Here is a 12,871-nt window from a genome sequence, read left to right on the forward strand (position 1 = left end):
TCATATTTAAAACTAACCGTAAATAAACGCCTCATATAACTTGCCAAATTACTAATTGTTTGTCTTTTAAAACAATACAGTATACTAAAGAATAAAGAACAATCGTTAATTCTTGTCGGAAGTAACACATTCTCAAACGATTGTCATCTGATACACCAAAATCACGATTATGTCGCCTAATATTAAACCTTATCACGTTAGCGTAAAGTCTTAAATATTCCATTAATTGTGCATTCGATAGTACAAGATTAAAAACAAGAGTGTCCGAAATATAATACTGTGACTGTGACCAATAATGTCAGATCGATTTTGTCTCATTCGGATTCGGAACAGTTTTTGTTGAGAGTTCTTCTGAGTGGTATTGTGTTGCGATTTTTGTGAGATAAATTATGACGAGTGAAATATAAATACTATAAATAGCCGTTTAATATCTATTCTTATGATATATAACTTCCAATATATCATGCAGAAATGAAAGTGCGTGCGAACGTATCGTTTGTTTCAATAATTGAAATTAGATTAATTATTTTGGCCACTATGAAAAAAGTGCCTATATTTCAGTACTATAAAAATTAATTAAGCATATCAAGTTACTGAAATTTACAGGTTTAACACAGTAGTCGACCAACCGTCCTACCGTTGACATAAACAATTAAAAAGAAAATACTTAACGAATAATACAGTCGATACGAAGAACACATTACTTAGGATTCCAAAATGACCGCGTCTCAAAAAGGATTGTCACACAAGCAACTAGTGAAGCTATTCGTGAGAAATCTGAAGAAAAACACTCTAGCTTTAAAAGAACTAAAGCAGACAATCGATAAGAAATCTGAAATAGAGAAATACGATAAAATAATCGATATAACGAACGCGGTAAACGACAAACTCGAAATCGTAACCAAACTACGAAACGACATCAAAATATATAAAACGATTAATACGATTTTGACGAATCATTATATAAAAGAAACTAAAGACCACGAGACCTCGATGGACGGTAAAATAATCAAGCTTGAAACTCAAATTAAAGAATCTTACGATGAATTGAAAGGTATTATTTTAACTAAGATGGCAGAAATCAAAACTGGCAATGAGAATGTGTTTATAGTTGGGAATGATATGAAGTGTAACAGTTACAATCAGTTTTATATTAGAAATGAAATTTATAACAGCATTATTAAGAAGATCGATAAACTGTTTTGCGGTATGGTAAGTTACTAGCGAATAGTTAGAATTACTAGCATTCCGTAATTTTAATTAATTCTTAGCTAGCATACATTTTATTGTATGTAACTTGTGATTGATATAGAAGTTATAAATAGACGTTGGTTCATAAACGCGCTACAAGCCCCAATTAGCTATTAATCAAGGGTAAGAAAGAAGAAAATGTAACACTTTTTTTCTCCTATGGATGAAAAGGGCTCGCGATCCTGACTAGAAATAACACAAAAGTGGCAAAAAAGGTCACAATATATAAAAATGCCAAAACATAAAAAAATAAAACGCTCATTTAGCCGTATTTTGTATGGAGACGGCCGCTATATAACAACCAGGGACCGGAACCGGTTACCTTAACCGGGGTTTTTCATAGGGTTATTTTAGAAGTGGTTATAAAAACCCCTACCATAACGGTAACCGTCTGATAAGGTAACACTTTGATTCGGTAACCGTATCAGATCGAGTTAACCCCTGTTACCGGTAACCGAAATAAAAACCCCGTCTATGCTGTTACCTCATAATAAGGTTTTGAACCAGTTCAAACGATTGTAAACTTTACGCAGACTTAAATTCAACTTATTATTGAATAACCGTGGTTGGCATGGGCGGTCTATGAAGCCTCCAGCACAAACAAGTTTTTTTGCCGGTAACTTCGCTTATTGTCAATTCAAACAATATTGCACTTTGAGTCCTTAAGCTAAAATTGAAAACAAGTGAGCGATTACAGTATTATTTTTAGAGCGACAGCCGCGGCGCAGCGCGGCCATTCCTTTGTTTATCTTTATACCTGTGTGTTCCTATTGTTTTTGTCAATTCTAGTTTAGAAATTTTTAGAAAAGGGGTTGCAAGTAAACAACATCCTATCCTAGTAATATCTGCTATTATTTAGATATATTTTATGCTACTTAGATTATTATTTTTATTTTCGGGTTCACACTTGATATGTACCTACAGATTAAAGACTGATTTAAAGAAAAATTTTCACCTAACTAGTAATTTTACTGGTACCTAGTTAGGTATAATTTATCTTAAGTGATTTAAAAAAAAACACTTTGTGATAAAGATACATGCGCTAGCGGATTGTGGTAGATATTTTACCATTGTTAACAAATGACATATGTATTAGATTATTTTATAATAAGCAATTAAAGTCTATTTTTTTATTCGGTAGACTAAAATGACATTTCATAGTATGAAATGAAATGACACATGATGTTCATACTACGAAATGTCATTTTAGTCTACCGAATAAAAAATAGACTTTAGTTTAAAATGTTTTCAGATGCGGTGAGTTGTATGAGCTAAGTCGTAATTTACCTTGTACCGCTTAATGCAGCGATCAGAAAATATATATCTATAGCAGTTATAAACTTATTTTAATACTACAAATCTTTCATTAATACCAGGGGGCTCAGCACGGTTCCATTTTTATCGACTATCACTATGCCCGTCACTTTCGCACTTACCTACTTGTTAGAACGTGACAGGCATGGTGATAAACGATAAAAATGCGACCGTGCTACTAGGGCAGAATTCATTATACATATTCATTGGGTATCTATAACATTGGTAGGTGAAATAGTTTTGATTAAATTAAATAGATACATACATTACATACATACTTAGTAAGCAGTGTTGGGCATTCAAGAATAAAATCATTATTTAAATAAGAATTCCTAAGAATAAAATCATGTTGATTTTATTCCCGTCAAAATTATTCAAATAATTTTGATCGGAAATAATTCGTATGTGAAAAAATTGAATAAGAATAATCTCATTCTTAATCAAATAAATATAATCATGATTTTATATTCTAAATAATATTCCTGGATTAAACATGTAGTGTGGGTGCCGTATAGGCGTTACGTATAGATAGAAGTAAATTAGACAAGAAACTATTATGTTTCTTGACTAATTTATACCTGATTTTATGCAATAAAATCTTACAAATTTAATTTACTGCCGCATAGTCTTGGTATTCGACGATACCCGTATTTATTTTAATGTGATAACTAAATCATCAGGTACAATTCAGCTGCTCTGAACGGATGGTGGATAGCGAAACTCTTCAATGGCTCACTGTGCCTAAATTAATGTAAAAAATAAAAAACCGGCCAAGTGCGAGTCTGACTCGCGCAGGAAGGGTTCCGCACCATTACGCAAAAACCAGCAAATAAATCACGTTTGTTGTATGGGAGCCCCACTTAGATATTTATTATATGCTGTTTTTAGTATTTGTTGTAATAGCAGCAACAGAAATTAATTATTTGTGAAAATTTCAACTGCCTAGCTATCACGGTTCATGAGATACAGCCTGGTGACAGACAGACGGATAGAGGAGTCTTAGTAATAGGGTCCCGTTTATACCCTTTGGGTACGGAACCCTAAAAAATATGTTTTTAAAGGTAGGATAAGGAATGGCTTGATATGGTGTATTCCTATTTCTCCCCGCCGGGCACAGATGGGAATAGGCGCTTCAGTTAAATCATTCCCATATGTCCCCGCCTCATGTATCGCGGCGATCACGTTGGGCAGGAACAAATGGGGAAAATACTCATGATTTTTTTCTGTTTTCGAATTATGTTTATAATTCGTTTTTTTTAGCATTAGAAAGAACTTGAAAGAAGGTAAGCGATTTTGACATGTCTTTTAATTGAAAAACACTTTTTAAAAACCATAACTATTACTTATGAAAGCAGAAGACTATAAAAGATCGTATTAGATTCATAATTGTTACATATTTACCGTAACTTATTTTTAAAATGTGCTTTTCAATTAAAAGAGACATCAAGATTGTTTACCTTATTTCTAATGCTAAAAAAAACGAACTATAGTATGTGGTTTCAGTATCCGAGTTACTACCAAGACTTATGGTGTTTTTAAAAGCTCTTCTGATATTTAAAATTTGCATTTATTATTTAGACGGAAATTAACAGGTATATCGTTTGACACAACGCTTGCCGCACGTGTTTAGCAAATGCTGACAAAGAATTCACCACGCCACGACTTAATCCTATTGTTATTGCCAATGAGTAATGAATGACGGTCTCAAGTGCAAACACGCCTGCAACTTTCTGCAAATCTATTTAATTATAGTGATAAGCGTAGGACTCTTTTCTTACCTGCAGTAATTTACTATCTCATTCACTTTCCGTAGGTGTGAAAGAGATAGCATACGTAAGACCTCAAGGCTGGTAGGAATAATAAACAAAATACATACTTAATACGCAAAGAAATATACATTGAACCATCATAATTATAATTTCGCAGTTTACTTTCTATGTAGCTTCATTATAAAATTATCATCACCGTTTCGAAGGCTTCAAAAAATTCAAATCAATCCGACCATTGAAAAGAGGGGTGAAATTCATTTTACTATCTATATACATTGTACTACATATAATATGACGTATAATATGACCAAATAAATGCCATTTAACCTTGTTACCACTAACTCATGTATCTACAATTACATCAATTAGTCATGACACGGCAGAGTACTGATAACAATACTGTAGTGTAGTACAATAATAAGGCTTTATTGTTGTCACTATGACTCTCACCGCATTCTGCTTAATCCTAAATATCCTAATACAATAGAAAATACCACGACCTTTAAACATTCGGTGCACTTGCGTTGTAGCGCGTGCCAGCGGAGCGCAGCGTTTCGATTTAAATACGCATGTTGCTTCGCCTGTGTAGGTATATTTATTATCTTCATGTTATTAGGTACTAGGAAGTGCAAATAATTGACTTCATACATGAAAGATATTTTGCAGATTTTGTTCAATAGTCACCTTCAACAACACGAGAGTAATCTAGAGCAGAGTTGGGCAAAAAATAACTTGAATAAGAATAAGAATAAAAACAGAAATTTCATTCTTATTCCAATCGATTTGAATAAGAATAATTCTTGCACTCGTTATTTTAGAATAAATAGAAAGTGAATAAATCATGACACTTTTATTTTAAATGAAAAAGACAAAACGGAATATTTATTCCAGATGTAGGATTATACTAAATAACGTTTTATTCAATTAGAATGTTATTCTGAATTAATTTAACTTTTGTAGTTACATACTACTACTTTTAATTTTGTAAGTTTCTGAAATAAATAAAACAAATAAAATAGATAAAATAAATGAAATAAATAAAACAAATAAAATAAATTATATTATTTACATCTACAGTGAAACCTGGATAACTGAGATCTCAAGGGACCTGCGAATTAGTCTCACTTAAACAGGTTTCCCACTTACACAGTTTTCTCAGATATCGAGGTTGATAAAAATATTTGTCTCACTTAAAGAGGGTTTCAGTAATAGAGGTCAGAATACAGGATAGTTCAGTTACAGAGGTGAGATTACTAAATAAAACAACCTTGTTTGTAAACATTAAACATACAGTTGTAATCTTTAGATACATATATAGGTAATAATCAAGTTCGTATTTTGTACACACAAATGAATCACTCAAAAAAATTCTTTTTTTAAACCCGTCCAACCAACCATTACTGCCACAAAAATTATTAATGCCGATCCTTTGCGAAAAATCTTGTGCCTTCTCTTTAATCATTGGCCCACTTATCGGAATATTTTTGTCACGAAGTTGCTTAATCCATGTTAACAGGCACTTTTCATGTTCCGGATATTCTGATATACGAATACGTTTTAGTTTTCCTTGTCCGTCCGAAAATTGAGACTGAATTTTATCTTTATTTTTAATTATTCGATATACAGTCGATTTTGGCACATTAAATTCCACACAGACTTCATCGCGTGTCTTAACTATAACTTTTGTTTTTCACGTATTGATAAAGACTTAAGCCTTCGTTTCGGCATATTTCAAATATGTTAACACCCGTATGATAGCTCAACTAAACTAACTCGAGACTCATCTCATTATGCACAATAAGCCGAAGTCCGAAATTTGCGGGTAGACTAAGAACAAAACGGAAATTTATTTGCGTCCTACATAGGTCTTAGTTAAAGAGGTTCGAAGTTGACAGCATCTCAGTAACAGAGGTTAATACAATATAAAATTCAAGAAAAACAAGTTAGCAAAAAGTCTTTAAAACATAGTCTCAGTAAAAGAGGTCAAAAACACTCACTGTCTCAGTTATAGAGGTAATTTTGACGAAAAAATCGACAGGACTAATCTCAGATACAGAGGTCTCTGTTTTCTCACTAACAGAGGTAATTCAGTGATAAAGTGTCGGGACCGCAGCATGTCTCTCAGTTATAGAGTTTTCTCACTTATCCGGGTCCCACTTAACCAAGTTTCACTGTATTTTATTAGTATTGCATTTTAGTTTTTATATAATATTATAAGTATTAGTTTAATTTTTAAGTAGGTTTATTTTAATTTTAGTTTAGGTTTTAAATTTTTAATTCATAGATTTCATAGTTAGTTGTAATGTTTTTTTATTATTACCTTTTAAGTTAAATAAATGAACTTTATCCTAATAAAATAAATAAGATAAATAAAATAAACAAAATAAATAAAATAAACAAAATAAATAAAATAAATAAAATAAATAAAATAAATAAAATAAATAAAGTAAATAAAGTAAATAAAGTAAATAAAGTAAATAAAGTAAATAAAGTTAATAAAGTTAATAAAGTTAATAAAGCAAATAAAGCAAATAAAGCAAATAAAGCAAATAAAGCAAATAAAGCAAATAAAGCAAATAAAGCAAATAAAGCAAATAAAGCAAATAAAGCAAATAAAGCAAATAAAGCAAATAAAGTAAATAAAGTAAATAAAGTAAATAAAGTAAATAAAGTAAATAAATTAATAAAGTAAACAAAGTAAATAAAGTAAATAAAGTAAATAAAGTAAATAAAGTAAATAAAATAAATAAAGTAAATAAAGTAAATAAAGTAAATAATGTAAATAAATAAAATAAAGTAAATAAAGTAAATAAAGTAAATAAAGTAAATAAAGTAATTAAAGTAAATAAAGTAACTAAACTAAATAAAGTAAATAAAGTAACTAAAGTAACTAAAGTAAATAAAGTAAATAAAGTAAATAAAGTAAATAAAGTAAATAAAGTAAATAAAGTAAATAAAGTAAATAAAGTAAATAAAGTAAATAAAGTAAATAAAGTAAATAAAGTAAATAAAGTAAATAAAGTAAATAAAGTAAATAAAGTAAATAAAGTAAATAAAGTAAATAAAGTAAATAAAGTAAATAAAGTAAATAAAGTAAATAAAGTAAACAATGTAAACAAAGTAAACAAAATAAATAAAGTAAATAAAGTAAATAAAGTAAATAAATAAAATAAATAAAATAAAGTAAATAAAGTAAATAAAGTAAATAAAGTAAATAAAGTAAATAAAGTAAATAAAGTAAATAAAGTAAATAAAGTAAATAAAGTAAATAAAGTAAATAAAGTAAATAAAGTAAATAAAGTAAATAAAGTAAATAAAGTAAATAAAGTAAATAAAGTAAATAAAGTAAATAAAGTAAATAAAGTAAATAAAGTAAATAAAGTAAATAAAGTAAATAAAGTAAATAAAGTAAATAAAGTAAATAAAGTAAATAAAGTAAATAAAGTAAATAAAGTAAATAAAGTAAATAAAGTAAATAAAGTAAATAAAGTAAATAAAGTAAATAAAGTAAATAAAGTAAATAAAGTAAATAAAGTAACTAAACTAAATAAAGTAAATAAAGTAAATAAAGTAACTAAACTAAATAAACTAAATAAAGTAACTAAAGTAACTAAAGTAACTAAAGTAACTAAAGTAAATAAAGTAAATAAAGTAAATAAAGTAAATAAAGTAAATAAAGTAAATAAAGTAAATAAAGTAAATAAAGTAAATCAAATACATAAAATAAAAAATAAAAAAAATAAACAAAATAAATAAAATAATCAAAATAAATTATATAAATAAAATTAATGACAAATAAAATAAATGAAATAAGTAAAATAAACAAAATAAAAAATAGACAAAATAAGTAAAATAAACAAAAACATTAAAATAAGCAAAATTAAAAAAAAAATACAAAAATAACAAAATAAACTATTAGTTCTATTAATAAATTAACTTTTTCTTTTAGTAGGTATTTGACTGACGGCACATCACTAAATACGAATGTAGCAAACCAATAAGCAACCGATAATAAAGGTTACCATAACTGAATAAAAACCGGTTAAAAACCCCTAACAAAAACCCTAACGCGATGGGGTTTTGAGATTAACTCGGTTAAAGGTTAAGGTTACCGTTTCAATAAGCTTACCGTTACAATCAGGTAACAGTATGATAGGGTTACCGAATGATACGGTAACCGAATTGATTGGGTTACCGAATGGATAGGATTAAGCGTAAAGAGGGGTTTTCCGGTCCTTGATAACAACAGAGATTTAGCCGCGGAAGATGTAACTTATTGCGTAGGCAATTTATTTCTTCAATTTTATTTCTGAGCAAAATCTATTGTTTCCAGGCTTACCAGGATAGGATAAAAGAAGAGGAGCAGAAGGAGGCAGAAACGGCACGTTTGGAAGAAATTCTCAACATGTGCGCAGAGTACGAGAGGCAGATCGCCTCAGGTATTTTACTCTGTTTATTGGTCACTAGCGACCCGCCCCGGCTTCGCACGGGTTAACAAATTATACATAAACCTTCCTCTTGAATCACTCTATTTAAAAAACCACATCTAAATCCGTTGCGCAGTTTTAAAGATCTAAGCATAAATAGGGACAGACAGCGGGAAGCGACTTTGTTTTATAAAATGTTGTGAAGTTAAATATGAGGATTTGACTCTTGCTTAAGTTAATTACGATTGAGGTTTTCATAAAAAATAACAACAGAGGTTTCAAAATGGGGTTGGCAACTGTCAAAGGTTTGGATTGATGGCGCCATCATAGCTTGCCCCATTTTCTACGTTGGCACAGTTTCTACGTAGCTGTAGAAGACTCGACACTATAAGACATACCCACATGTACAAACAGACTGCTAGAATCAGTCTTTTTAGGTTTAAAATTGTATTTAAAATATAAATCATTTTTTTTTCGTTCTAGGTATACCCATAACGCCTACAGAAAAGCGACCTCACAACAAAATCATCACAAATGGATCTTTACCGAGAAGCGTCGCGATGAACAACCCTAACTTCGTACAGACCAGCGAGGGTTATTACAAGTAAGTAAATATTTACTATTTATCACTAGCCTATTGTGACCCACTGTTGGGCAAAGACCTGTTGTGTTATTTCTTCACCGAAGAACTTATACTAAGCCTGGGCACATAAAGGGTTAAAAAAACAACGGGTTGCACTCAGGGAGTGCCGGGAATGCACTATGTATAAATGAGGTTAACGCCATCTAGTGTTAGCGTTAATTACTTGAAACCCCTGAGCACATCACTGTTAGTACTCGAGTTATATTAATACCAGTTAGAGCGAAACTCACTAGATGGCATTTAAATCAATAAAGAAAAACTCAATGACATTACATGTAACAGTTTTCCATGTAATGTCATTGAGTTTTTCTTTATTGATTTAAATGCCATCTAAATCTTACGGTCACGTGATCGTCTTACGCTGTCTTGAGTTTAACATTTTTTCTCCACCTCAAAAAGTGCACAGCGCCGCTAAAGAAGTTTTCACTTCAAAAATCATGTTGAATATTTATGAATGGTTGCCAAAGACACTGCTAGCTAAGCTAAGCAGTGCTTTTAAAGCTACTAACGACATATAGGCACCCTAATTGGCTAGTGAACGTATTTATTATTTGACATCTGTCAAACATCAAAGATCATTAAAATTTGAGCCAACAAATTTACACATTTTAACACATGCAGTCGTGCAATCATTGTTTTTAGTTCCCTTACCGTGCATTTTGCTAGTAGTCGCGGTTTAACCAACTTTTAGACCCACTTTAACATTTCTTATGAATGTGTTGTATGTATAGTTTGTCGATTGGGAACTGGCCCCGAACGGCTTATCCTTTGTCTACTCGTATTGTTAAGTGAAACCGCACGTGCTTCTACCTGCCTAAAAAATAGTTGGGCCGTTTTTACCGGTTATTGAATTACCACTCTATGGAGATTGCAATAAGGTTCAAAATGAACGAATGGAATGATATTTATCTAGGCTGTGTGTGGTCCATTTGACTCGCCGGCACTCAGTACTACGGTTACTGAGTGCCGGCGAGTTTAACGCTACAAAACCAGTCTAAAATGTGTCATCGAGATGCGTAACAAAGGCGCGTTATCAGAGAGCTCCCTACACTGGGTTTTTGAGCGTTGGACTAGCCCGCGATGAGTAAATCGACAAACTATACTAGTAATAGATATTGTGTAGAATAAAGTGCTCATACCTAGTTAAATAATAAATTATTATTTGTTTCAGATTCGAAACTAGTCACAACAAGAACATGTCCCAATCTCTACCTGTCCAAAGAAACGTGTCCAGTTACGAAAACATAGAACCACTGACACCCGAAGTGACCATAGAGCACAGAGGCCGCATGGACGAAATCGGTATACCGGTATTTGAGGATGAACTGTCAAGCCCTGTGCTTATTAGGAAACTGGATAAAGTCAATTCACCTATAGGTAAGGGTAAAAACTACTACATACCTATCATTAGTACAGACATAGATTTCCAACCGCGAGTCACTGTCTCGCATTTTATTGCACTCTAAATTAAACGGTAATTCGCCTATAGTTAAGTCTAAAATCGACAATACAACACTTCAAAGGGGAACTTCATAAGATAGGTATAGGCGCAAGTGACAGCCGTCAATCCCACTCTAATTTGAACCGTAATAGTATGTGTAAAAGGCTCAAGTTAAAGTAACATAGAACCATTAACACCCGAAGTGACCATAGAGCACAGAGGCCGCATGGACGAGATCGGTATACCGGTGTTTGAGGACGAACTGTCAAGCCCTGTGCTTATTAGGAAACTGGATAAAGTCAATTCACCTATAGGTAAGGGTAAAAACTACTACATACCTATCATTAGTACAGACATAGATTTCCAACCGCGAGTCACTGTCTCGCATTTTATTGCACTCTAAATTAAACGGTAATTCGCCTATAGTTAAGTCTAAAATCGACAATACAACACTTCAAAGGGGAACTTCATAAGATAGGTATAGGCGCAAGTGACAGCCGTCAATCCCACTCTAATTTGAACCGTAATAGTATGTGTAAAAGGCTCAAGTTAAAGTAACATAGAACCATTAACACCCGAAGTGACCATAGAGCACAGAGGCCGCATGGACGAGATCGGTATACCGGTGTTTGAGGACGAACTGTCAAGCCCTGTGCTTATTAGGAAACTGGGTAAAGTCAATTCACCTATAGGTAAGGGTAAAAACTACTACATAACTGTACTAATTATTTCCAACCGCGAGTCACTGTCTCGCATTTTATTGCACTCTAAATTGAACATTAATTTGCCTATAGGTAAGTCTAAAATCGAACCGTTTGCCTATACGTTTATGGTTCAATTTAGTGTGCGGTGCCGCTTGCTGCTTCAGCATTCTTGCAATTCGCTTTTGCGAAGATGTATTTTATGTTTACCTTTTGCCTTGTTGCAACTACATAAAGGTAAGCACATCTTTAACGTCAACTGTAGAATTACGGTAATAATGATAAAATATAAAGCGAGAAGGAGACGACAAAGAACTTATCATGTAAATGATGTAAAGCCTTGTGTCGACTGACATACGCAATTAAAACTCAATACGATATTATGTAAGCAGTATTTCTACACTATACAGTATATCTGACGAATTCACATATTTGTTGCAACTGAAACGTTATTACATTTTCAGGTAGCCCATACGAAAACGTGTACTACAACCGAGGTAACTTCAAGCCAAAATCACCCAATTCTCAAAGCCCTCGAACGAGAATAAAGACTACTTTCGCTCACAAAAATCCCATCCCATCGCCTCAATACTTCATCTTCCCTACGCCACCACCTGTCGATAACTCGAAGAAACCTAATTTTAATATCCCCAATAATACTCTTAATGAAGTTAATGAAAATACAGAAAAAGCAAATGAAAAATTCGCTGGTATTGAAAAACAGTTAAGTTTAGAAGAAGATATACCTATGATAGACGATGCAGATGTAACTAATGATATCGAACAACGACATTCAACTATATTAGTTACAGAAAAAGACGATGTACAAAGGCAAAACTCAAACAATTCTGAATCTGACGAAGTGTTCGTGAATGAAAACACTTTAACAAAGAATCAAAGTTTTGACGACGTTAAAAAAGAGCTAATGGCGGATATACCAGAGCTAGAAGAGTTTGAGAAAGATCTAGAGCAGAGTAAAAGAGAGAAGATGATTAGACAAATACAGGATGGTTTGAAACAGATAGATGTAGAAGCTGATTCTATTGACAGTAATTTGGACGTGAATATGACGGACTTGAAAAGTAAAAGTGACAGTCTTAAAGAAGAAAGAAAGAAGTTAGTGGCTAAGATACATGAACTGAAGTGTAAGATGTCTGAAATAAGGTCACAGGAAGATGATATTTTGAGAGAGGTAAGACACAAAACTTATGGGATTATATATTATTATAAGCCTGTGAAATTACTTTGTGAACACTAGATTTTTACGATGACAAAGACAATAATCAGTTTACGAAAAAGCTTATTATACTGTGCAATATATATAG

The 12,871-nt window shown here is 31.8% G+C and overlaps 1 protein-coding gene across 1 annotated transcript in view; it reads left to right on the top strand.

Annotated features, from left to right (window-relative positions):
- Window positions 1-12,871, top strand: part of LOC134658856 (repetitive organellar protein) — a 79,274-nt gene that overhangs the window by 40,047 nt on the left and 26,356 nt on the right. Inside the window, exons 7-10 of the mRNA XM_063514527.1 lie at window positions 8,668-8,773; window positions 9,245-9,365; window positions 10,576-10,781; window positions 12,011-12,738. Coding sequence (XP_063370597.1) covers window positions 8,668-8,773; window positions 9,245-9,365; window positions 10,576-10,781; window positions 12,011-12,738 — 1,161 coding nt within the window. The remainder of the gene's footprint in view (window positions 1-8,667; window positions 8,774-9,244; window positions 9,366-10,575; window positions 10,782-12,010; window positions 12,739-12,871) is intronic.

This window comes from Cydia amplana, chromosome 23 (assembly GCF_948474715.1).
Source record: "Cydia amplana chromosome 23, ilCydAmpl1.1, whole genome shotgun sequence".
Lineage (NCBI taxonomy): Eukaryota > Metazoa > Arthropoda > Insecta > Lepidoptera > Tortricidae > Cydia > Cydia amplana.